At 39.5% G+C, this 11462-nt stretch overlaps 1 protein-coding gene across 2 annotated transcripts; it reads right to left on the bottom strand.

The window, feature by feature from the left end:
• Positions 1-232: 232 nt before the first annotated feature.
• LOC133930674 (choline/ethanolaminephosphotransferase 1-like) lies at positions 233-10345 on the bottom strand. 2 transcript variants are annotated; one of them, XM_062377373.1, is made up of 18 exons: positions 10064-10345; positions 9081-9090; positions 8947-8997; positions 8701-8778; positions 7368-7443; positions 7258-7280; positions 7075-7175; positions 6339-6433; positions 6144-6215; positions 5818-5887; positions 4826-4889; positions 4344-4384; positions 4163-4247; positions 1540-1602; positions 1397-1455; positions 1248-1300; positions 570-642; positions 233-487 (listed from the first exon to the last, which is right to left on the bottom strand). In XM_062377373.1, exons 1-18 carry the CDS (start codon positions 10198-10200, stop codon positions 466-468), a joined length of 1173 nt encoding a protein of 390 aa, XP_062233357.1. In that variant the 5' UTR covers positions 10201-10345; the 3' UTR covers positions 233-465. The 2 variants fall into 2 exon arrangements, with proteins under 2 accessions (XP_062233357.1, XP_062233359.1); XM_062377375.1 differs by lacking the exons at positions 8947-8997; positions 9081-9090 and having other exon boundaries at positions 10064-10240.
• Between the last annotated feature and the right edge of the window lie 1117 nt (positions 10346-11462).

Raw genomic sequence — 11462 nt, 5'->3', positions numbered from 1 at the left:
GCTGAGTGTGCTGATAAGAGGCCTGCCGTACTTTGCACAGTTTTCTTTTGAGGGAAATACTAAAGCACAGCTAGCTGACACCCCTGAGTGTCGCCAAACGTAAGAGCCCAAGAGGACAGCCGCATCGCCGTCCCTGTGATTTCTTACTCGATGAAAAGGCCCACTAAGTGACTGGTAGGCCCAACGCATCCGGCCAGCAGGCTTAGCGTAAAGCCTACCATCACACCAATGCTAAATATAATGCATCCAGGCTAAACAAAAAAATCGAGTAAACCGAAGTTACATGTACCAGCTACAACCACCATATCCAAGCATGGTTTTAAAGTTTTCAACACTACCCATATCCATTCATCCTAACTTCGAAGGACCCTATTGCTACTATACATCAGCAATCGGTAGTGTACAGTACACTCTTGTGACCAGATAAATACGCATTACAACCCCTAGCAAGAATTCACAACACATTCAAGCCTCCTTCCTAGTTATCCTGTCAAACAGCAAAAAACACAGCGGTTAAGAGTCAAGACTTGATAGTTTCCTGAATAGTTACATAACACAGGTTTCCAGACCTGAAGCAATAGATTCCAAGAGCATCCTTGATTTCATGCACAACCGAAACAGCAAGGTACATGTAAAGACCCACTGTCACAAGTAAATGAAACGCTGAGATGGTGGCGATCAGATACGAAAGCAGAACATACAACATAAAAGGTGACACTAATCCCAGAAGATAGAACTTAACAAGGATACTGCAAATGGTAGAGCAAAGAACAAAGATGAAGAGGGTGTTTTATCAGTCAGATATCACGTGTGCTGACTTTGAGATGCATCGCTACATGATAAAACATGAGAATGAACCACACGCCTACATGTGGGTCCTGGACCATGCCCAGCACAACAGCTGTTAAGGAAAACTTAAAAACATTTTTATTTTTATTGTGCTTGAGAGCTACCTTTAGGAAATATAGAAGACTAGACTAAAAATTATCCAGTATCTCGGTAGAAGTCAATCAGAACATAAAACCTGCACACACCTTGTATATAATACTAATGAAGCAGCACCTTAAAACATATATACAGGCTCTTTAGGCCCACAAGACGTGATGCTATCCAATTGATGGGCCAATCAGACTATTAATGCCTAGCCACCCATAAAAATGACCCTACGGGAAGTATGAAACTGAAAGTGCTCAAGTTATGTCAGCACTCAACACTTCAAACGAAGCAACTAGGGTAAAATAGTTCACCTGTGTATGCACAATACAGAAGAAGAAGCACAAGCTCATCAACTAAAGGAGTCCTGCCAATAAGAAGATTGCACAATTTTAGCGTAACTATAAAGGAGTTGACTTGAGATGTTCCCAGTATTAGGTGGAACAAGCGCACAAGAGCTTACCCATCATTGATCTTTGCAATGAGAGCATTTGCAAGTGGAAAACAAAGAAACACCAGTGACTGAAACAAGAGATATTTAGTGAGTACTTAAGGTGACCTGCACTTGGTATGTGAAGATGAGAAGAAATGGCACTACGGTCATACCATGCACATCCCAGTTTTTAGACCTTTGGGCTCGTCACACAAATGAGCAAGTATCATTCTTCCCTGTCCATGCATGGTTGTTCAGATTATGAGATGGGCAGTAGTTCTAGAGATAAGTAAAGGACTACTAAGCCAAACAGTGAAAATTGTTGCAATGTTTTCACAAATTGTTGAACTAGGTTGCAGAAGTCATTGACAGGTTTCAGGAATTGTTGAACTAAGTTTCAAAAATTGTTGCCAGGTTTTCAAAAATTGCTGAACTAGTTTTCAAAAATTGTTGCCAGGTTTTCAGAAATGTAGAGGGGCTGTTCACTTCTTATTTAAGTAGCGAGCATTCACTCAATAGAGACCCCCTAAGTAAAAAAGTGTGATAGGAGGTTAGTATTATGCGCTGAGCTTGTCCCTTTAGAAAATCACTGCATTACAAAAGAACATCATGCAACAGCAGAAATAACATCTGGTACAATCTGTGGTTCATGTTAATTATAAGGTGCTTTGCTTGACTCATGAATTCCATATCCAGGTGAGGTGTCTAATTGTAGTATGGGACTAGGTTCTAATCACAAGGAGATCACTTCGATGTAACCTTAGTGGTTTGTGAAATTGCAATGCCCAATCAAACTTGTCTTCAAAGGAACATTCTCTCTCAAAGATATATGAAAGTTGATCATAAGGAAGTTTTGCCAATAAAAAGATGATTTGGGTGGAATATAAATTATTATGCTAACTAAAGAGTCAAGACAATAATCAAGGAACTGCATGCTGCTAACATCCCCACATTTGATGAACAGGAGAAAAAGTCAACATTACGAACTGTTTATACAAACACGCCGAAAAACATTTAGCTCCCTTTTCAGGTATAAGCAAAGATCACAGCCAGTTGGTGATAGTTAGTTGCACATAAATGCTACATAGGGACCACCAAGTGAGATTGTCTTGATTGCTCCATGTACGGACCCCAGAGTGGTTTCAGGTGCTTTTATGTAGACAATTTAGCCACACTACTATCATATAGCTATGCTGGTTTTACTATTTCCTTAGCATGTATAGATGGGTTAATCATAATTTGACTGTAGAAAGCCTACCACTATTCATTATATTTCTATTTCCATATTTTTAATTTCCAGATGATCCCATGATCCTATGAGGCTACCAGTCACAGATGATGCCCAACAATTCCACCCTAAAACTCAACTTGCACAACTCACACTTATGTGAACTCTGTTTACCATCTCCAATCACTGAGTGATTCGACCTCCAACTAAGATAATTTGTTATGCTTGCTCCTTGAAATTCTGGGCAGGATTAGAAAAGAGAAACTGAAGTAAACTTTGATATTGGGGGCTGAAGTGGTTCAGGCGGCAGCTATCCATCATCACCAACGAGGCAACGACCTGGCACACCTGTTTCCGATGGCGTGGTAGATTCATCGCACACTCTCGTCACTCTAGAAAGACGTCCGTGACCTTGCCTCGGTTGGGATTTCATTTGATGTTTGGTCGTATTAGCCTTGTATGCTTGGCTGTTATGGTTGCTGAACCTTGTTAGTCAACCTCTTCTTCGCTTGAGTTTGAGCTTGTCAATAGAGGTAAGCGAGGTCGTGCTGCCTGGGGTAACCCTCTTTCTCTTTGTTGGATTAGCAGAATCTTGTGTAACCTTGGACAATTTTGTGAATAATTGAACTAGTTTTCCAATTCCATAGTCTTGGTAACGGAATCCAGGATGCCCATTGTGGAAAAAAATCCCAAATAGCAGAGGAAAGTGGGAATTCTGGCCATCAGGTTCAGATCAAATAGTAGCACATAGTATTTATATAAATCTGTATTCTTAAAAATCATATTTTGCGCTGAATTTAGACAGAGATAGTGAGGTTACAGTATATGGTATGGTGGATTGCATTTGAATATTTATATGCGTATGGTGGATTGCATTTGAATATTTATCTGGTACTCTGATAATATAATATTATCTTTCTAAGATTTGCTATTCATTCACTTAATATTTGAAACCTTTAGGTTTTGAATCAGCATATGACAAAACATACAAAACGGTGTTTTACTGAAGATATTTTTATTAATATTTATTTACTTAGATGATGAAACTTGATGTAATCCAACCTTAGGTAGAAGTATTTATATACATATCAAATTTAGATGCTCCTGAAGTTTATTGTTTTGTCAGATTTAGATTGCACTGCAAACCCCAGTCATATTCAGACGATTTCAAAAACAAAAATTATATATCAAGATGGAAATTCTTGCCCAAATCCACATCATGGACTTCATGGGGAACCCTAGTCTAAGAGATTATGAGCATAATAGTACTGGGTGCTTAAGATGTGCACTGTTAGTCTAGCCTTACAGTAGGCGTGTAGTTTCATTAAGTCACGTTCCTGTAGAAACTAGAAGATCTATATATCAATTTACTCCAGAAACGAGTAAGACCAATACATAAGACAATCAACAATTTGGTTTGGCTGTTTTAAGTGCTCAGCCAGTTTGAGCTACATCGGAGCTACGAATAAAAAGAAACTGGCGATCTAACATTATATATAATTCTCTGTTTTATTGAACGAGTCAGTTTTAATGAACCCAACAACAAAAACAACAACGATGGAACTTACCACCAAATATCCAAAATTAAAGCCAGTTCCAATCACAAGCAAATGTGGCTGATTCCTCATAATATCTGAAGGAGAAAGATGGCACCTGCATAATTAATGAGAGGAACCTAAGTGCATCATTCAAATTCCAAAAGCTGTATCCTCTACAATAAAAAGTAGGCAAGGTTTCTGATAGCCATACCAGATAGCAACTCCAGCTACCAGTGCAATAAAAGGAAGGATCTGCAAGCCAAATATAAAATAAAAAAGCAAACATTAAGCGCACATGTTATCTGTTGAGATAAGCAAAAGTCTTATTGCTAGTTACTAGATAGTGATTTTAATAAACTATATAAGAGCATCACATGCAACCTGAGAGTATCCAAACACACAATGTTAAGACAGCTTTGGCATCTTTCCAATCAAATTAAACCTAACAGCTAAGCCATCACATTGACAATTTAGATGCTCAATGCTTTGGAAGGAACTAGTTGTCTATTACTTATCCAGCATGTGTGGCAAACATATACAAATGTAATGGAAGAAAAAGTTCTATTGATGGACATAAACACATACTAAAGAATATAAAGATTCCAACCATTTCCAAAAGCACTCTAGCAAGCCCAATACTGCTTCTGAAACTTCAAATCTTAACAACACGTATGAGAATTGCCAAAAGCTTACCATCGCTAGCGCCAGTTCCATGCTTCCTTTTCGCGCCTCAACTACATCTCGGACATTTCTGACACTGGACAAACAGGAGAACCATTTGTAAGCAAAGATAATTAAGGTATATGTAGCACAGCTACGTTTATTTTAATCATTATTCTTGCTTCGTGTATGTTAAATGTCACTAGAATCACTTGCAAAGGTGGTGATTCGTGAAACTGGAAGAATCAATATCTGCAAGCAGTTCCACAACAGTTTTGGATACTGAATATAAAAGACAATTACATATCAGGAGAATCAATCATTTGCAGAAAATCTGAGTTATATGTAGCACAGGTATGTTTATTGCTGGTCTCAAAAAAGTTATTTTTATTGCTCCATCTTGTGGTAAATGTCACATGCAAAGTAGTGATTCATGAAACTAGAAGAATCAATATGTTAGGATAAACACCGCCGGGAGGATAGCCGGGTGGCGTCGGCCGTTAGGGGAGGGATTAGACTATAGATTGGGGAGACTTAGAATATTGGGGGATACATAGGAGAAGGGGACTAGAAACTAGATTGATTTCTCTTGCTTGATTAATTCCTTAATAACGGCTGGCGCTGTGTATATATAGCCAGCCTACAAAGTCCTAACTCAAATCCAACTCTAACTTATCTCTAATCTTATGTGATTTAAACTAACAGATCTCTAATCTTATCTCTAACTGAATCTGATTCAAAGTAACAAACCAATCTAACTAATCGTATCTCTAACCAATTTCGTGGTACAGTACCGCGTGTGAACAGTATTTCCCGCACCTAACACAATATTTGCAAGCAGTTCTACAACAGTATTGCTACTGAATACAATGGACCATAACATATTAGGAAAACCAATCATTTGTAGCAAATATGACAAAAATTATATATGGTAGCTGAGTATTATCCGCCTATCTTGCTTCATGTTATGGAATCACCACAAAAGTCACCTGGGAAGAAAAGGAGAAAGGGGACCACATACTTACTTGGATCTAACGGTAGGGAACACAGCAAACACGAGCATAATAATCAGCACAATAACGTACAAGGGGGTTTCTGAAACAAAGTGAACGAAAGAACTTCATAAATAATTCCAGTAATTGTTACACAAGTGTTTGCACTATGCTGGCAAACAGATGCAGTGGACTAAATAAACAGCCATCATGTTGCAGCAAAGAGCACAGCAATTTATACCTACGTGCTTGCAGTTAAACATTAGGGGAAACATGGCAAAAAGAAAAGAAAAGAACTAACTCTGCAACTGTGTTCCCAGAAAAAGGTGAAGACATCTGATAGTTGCTACAGTACATACCAGAAAATGGAAATGGAATCCAACTAAAAAAGGGTAGTGATTTCCGAAAATCTTGTGCCCACCATTCAGCTCCTAGATCGAGAGAACAAACATAAATGTGTGATGCAAGTGCTTATCTCAGAATAATCAAGATGTTATACAAATCTGAAGAAGAAATTAAATACATATTGAGACTTGCTTATTGGGAGAAATTACCAGTAAAAAATGTAAAAAAGTGGGATACGTATATCAGCATCAGGCCCTCCGTTGGTCCATTTATTTCAGGAAGAATGAGAGTATTTGTAAAGAAGCTGGTGGCACAAAAGTCTAATTTTCAATAAACAACATGTAGAAATTGGTAATGTCAATGGTTTAGCAAATGTGATGAAAAATTAAAAACTAATAACATCAGACCAACAAGACCATGTCACATATACAGAAAATGAACATCCTTTCACCATGAAGCCATTAGAAAGTAAGATAATCATCGGCCTCCTATCCCTCTTAGGAGGCACCTAGTCGGTAGGCGCCATCCTCCCACCCAGCCCGCCTAATCAGCGACTCCCACCTCCCACCTAGCACTTTTTGAAACTCTGCACTTTCCGAAACACTGTCGTCTGCAGCGATAAGAAAACTAACACACACACCAATACACTCCCATTATGACGGAAGTTACCATGAGGGGGGCAATCCAAATTAGAGCTGTTTAAGTGCAGTTTGTCATGTTACATTCCATGGCACATAATACAATGACATGCAAAAGATATTCAGTTGCATAGCTCTAGACTGCAGTAGGTGCAAAGTCTAAAAAGGTTTTTGTAGTAAGTAACACTGTAAAATCTAATCCTTTGATTGAACAACCAGAAATATAGTAAAATTATGAACAAAATAGGTTAGTAAATTTTGGCAAAATATCAGTATGCACACACCAAAAGAGTTTGAAGGGTCTTACTGTTCCCAGGTTGCAAGATAGAATGGGGCAGCAGCAACCACCCAGAAATAGAATGTCAATCCTCCACACATCAAGGTGCTTCCAAGGGCCAAGGCTTCAAACTAACCACAAATCAGCGAAACATATCAGAGTTCAAAGCCTTAAAGGAGGAGGACAAGGTGAAAGGGCTTAGAAAATCCTTACAGCACAGGCAAGAGCATCACATCCTGTCAAATAGGAAATTTGGAAATCGTAATGTGCCATGTAGATAGAGACAAAAAAAGAGGGGTGTGGAGGACTGGCTAAATAAATACCATGATCAAAAAGTTCTCCTAGAGGACTTGATGAGCTAGTGCGCCTCGCTTGTTTACCATCAACAGCATCAAAAGTCTAGCAGGAAACAACATTCTATCGTTAAAAGCAGATGCCATAATGCAATGTAGTTGATAACTCTGTCAAACTGATGAGGAAGCTGATATCACAATCTCCAGATTACTTAGACATCTCGCGAAACATAATGCATACCAAGGGATAACAAAACAGAAAAAAAAAACAGAGGTCTCTTTTTAATGTCCATAAGGAGATACGATGTAAAATACATTCAACAGGTAATATGAATGTGCTACAGTTTGCCAAGTACAATTCAAAACTATGTCAGTTACAATAAACAACGCCATAGTTATTAACTATAGGTATGGATATTGCAACTGCTGATGTATCGTAAATAATTCTATGTCTATTTAACCAATTCAGAAATCATGTACTTCAAGGATCACTAAGTCCTATGATTCATATCAGACAACGTTGTAGCAAAACAAAATTTCCACAAAGGGCACATGGTTAATGCCAATCAGTATACAGCTCAAAGAATGGTTTTCTACCATTAGGAACTGAGCCTAGCTCATTTGGTGGTAGGTGTTGGATACACCTCCCAGCACCCATATTCGAGTCCTATTTGACTTGAATTTGGGTGCCTATTTCTTCTTTATGCAATGCCACAAATATAGGGGTGCCTATTTCTTCTTTATTTGACTGATATAGGGGTGGATTCCCCAAATAGTTCCTCCTAGGTTGGTCGTAGTTCATTCAACTACATTAAACAAGGGGTTTTCTTTTCTAACAGAGACTGTTAAAGCAACTTATAGTATGTTATAGACTAGAACAAGAAGATAAGCCTGTAACCATTGATATCTACATAGAGACATAAACAAGTACAATGAAACAATTCTGACCACACTAAAGCATGTTTAAATTGCAACTGACCCCTTATAGAGTTTAAATTTCTGGATCTGCAACTAAACTATATAAACTGTTTCACAAATCCTGACCTGGAAACTAAAATCTCAACCATTTGGGGAATCCACCCCTATATCAGTAGGCAGCTATACCATTTCCTCAGAAGTCATCCAGAGAGTGAATTATAACATTAACAACAAAGCAATCCCCTTGTTTGCCTTAACTTTTATCTGTTTCAGTACGAAACTAAAGCCTAAGATAGGAAAAGCAGGCAAGCATTGCAAAACAATCAAATTGAACACTCTTGCTTAAGCAATATATTACTGTTTGGTAATCAAATGAGGGGAAAATAAAAGAATCGGGAGAAAGACTGAAGTGTGCATTCAGAATCTCATGATTGGTTTCACAAACCTGGTATAAGAAGAGAAGTAATCCATGGGCAAGATGGACCCACCTAGGGGGAGCTGTATCGAGGCGGGGCGAATATATCTGCAGAATTGATTGCAACAACTATAAGTAAGAAAATGAATGGGTTCTACATAACATGAAGCATGGAATGTATCAAACGAAGCGCAGGTTGGGATGTTAGCAGGTCGTGTATTAACAGTTCCACAAAATAGCAACTAATGGACTAATTTAAGCAAGAAAGGCACTCACATAGCCAAGCAACGCTGACACAACTAGAAATGTAAATCCTGTGAGTGTGATCTGAAATGTTGGAAAGCATAACCATTTACTGCACCAGATGAGATAAATCCAAGAATTGACAATTTTCTTCATCAATCTCTTACCATATTTGGTCTATTTGTGGATCCATACATGCAAATGCAGAAAATTATAAGTTAGTACATAAGTTTTGGAAAGAAAAGAACTAAAGTGCAATTTGGAACTTTCTGTTTGCATAGGGCTAAAGATTAATTTCCTAATGATCATATATCTTCAATATGGGGTCTACGAGCACTTTGCTGTCCAGGCCCCAACTGCCAGGTTGTACAAGTGAGTCATACAGTCAACATTGCTCACATATAGAAGTATGTTTACACTATGAAGGTGCATGAGCAGTCTGGAAAGCTATTACTCCCACAACATGAAAAGAGAAACCTAAAGTTTGCGAGTTTTTTTTTTCTTTTTTACATATTTCTCAAACCCAACCACCTGACCATTGGTCATACAAGGGATGAAGGGAGTCATCAAATTAAATATAATTAACAAGTAATTATATGTCTACACTACACGGGTAAATGAGCACTTGCTATTCTTGCTTTGTTTAAAGCAATCGGCATGGCATCCTCGACTACCGACAGCAGTATAACATCTGGACAAGTAAAGGAACGTATACAGAAAATCACTTGTCTAATTCATACAGTTTACAATAACAACCAGATGCTAATCCTATTAATCCCTTACTGACCAAGTGACAACTTAGCCTCGGAAATGTTCCTCCCAAACGTGATTTTGTTCGAAACAACATAAGCAGCGTACCGTGTATTCCCAAATTCACAAGTCCCATACCAAGACTAAACACAAACATCTACTCCTACTCGGCACACCATTCTAAACAACACTAGTACTAATTACTACACTCACAAAATGGGGAATCGCGGCAACTACTCAACCAGTGTCAAGCCACGCAGCAGGGAACACCTATCGAAAACCCACACAGGAATCGGAACTAGGAACCGGACAAACAACACATCACCGCGGACCGCACGGACGCGGGTGACAACTCGTCCGATCGATCGCGCACAGGGGTGGAGGAGAGGGAGGGACTCACGGCATCCAAAGCGGGAAGAAGGCGACGCATCGGCGCCAGAAGGGCTGCAGCACGTACTTCGCTACCACCGAGCGGTCCTCTCCGCTGTACTTGTACCGCTTCAGCGTCTCCACGCCGTGCGCGCCGATGAACCCCATCCCTGCCCGGTCGGGTTCCCGGCCGGCCGCTGGCGGATCGGGGGCGCTCGGAGGTGGAGAGGGACGGGGGGCCGAGAAGCTTCTGGAAGGGCCGAGAAGGGAGTGCGATCGCGGCGGGGATGGACAGTGGTGGGGTGGCGGCGGCGACGGTTCGGCGAGGAGGCCAAGTTGGGGAGCGGATCCTGCCCAAGGGAGGTATATTCGTCACGCGTCCGTGTGGACGTGGGCCCGCATCTTTTGAGTACGGCCGTACTGGAGTCGAGAACGTTCGACAGGTGGGCGACACCTGTCCCCTGTTCAAACTTGGTAATTCGTGGTGGCGACCCTCGGTGGCAAGAAGGTGAAAACGGATTGATTCCGAGTTTAGTTTGAGTTCTTTTTTTTAAAAAAAAAAGATCGAATACGAGTTTTTCGAACGAAAAGTTTGAGCTACGTTTAATTCAAATAGTGAAGTTCTGGAGAGATAATAAAAGAACAAAAGCAAAAGTAAAACAAGGTAAAAGAGGCTACGTGGACATGTTAGATCATCTCCAAGTAATTTCTGTCGGTGATCAAAATCTTTTCACAAAAGGATTTTCGTTTTTTTAACGCTCAAATGGTTTTTATTCACGATTTTTTGTCACGATAGAATTCTCAAGGTCATTCCCTTCAGAACAGGATTTCCTCTTATTTCCCTCCACGAATCATTTCGAATGAAAAATTGTTGGAGATGAGAGAAAATAAAGTGAATAGAAATAGAGAGGGGAATTGAGAAGAGAATGAAATGAAGGAAATATAATTTGAAGATGATCTTATTGTAGTGCAAGGTATGATGTCAGTTGTCTTTAGAATCTCTTTGGAATGAAGAAATGCAAAACAGAGAAAGAGTGAGAAACGCAAAAATAAGATAAAGTGAAAAGTAAAAAACTATCAGAATCCAAAACACGGGAATAGAAAGTTTAGATTGTGTGATTTTTTTTTCGCAAGTGACGTGCTACTTTCTTTCCTCTCTTTTTTTTACACACGCTGCCTCGTGCATACACGAAGAAAAGAAAACCAGGAGATCAGAGTGGATTTTTGGTTTTCCGTGAAATGAGCATCCAGCTACAGTAAAACAGAGGAAAATAATCAACACTTCCTGCGTTCTAAATGCTCGGTTAACTTCCTTTCCTTCGTTTCTTGATTCCTGCGATTTTCCCTTGGAAATCCTTGATCCAAACAAGGCCTTAAGGGTTGTCATTAGGTTTTTAATAATGTGAGGGTGGTTGGTGAAGATAGAGAAC

The sequence above is a fragment of the Phragmites australis genome, chromosome 10 (genome assembly GCF_958298935.1).
Source record: "Phragmites australis chromosome 10, lpPhrAust1.1, whole genome shotgun sequence".
NCBI classification, from domain to species: Eukaryota; Viridiplantae; Streptophyta; class Magnoliopsida; order Poales; family Poaceae; genus Phragmites; species Phragmites australis.
The sequence above is the reverse complement of the archived record's forward strand: the minus strand, read 5'-3'. Positions and strand labels throughout refer to the sequence as shown.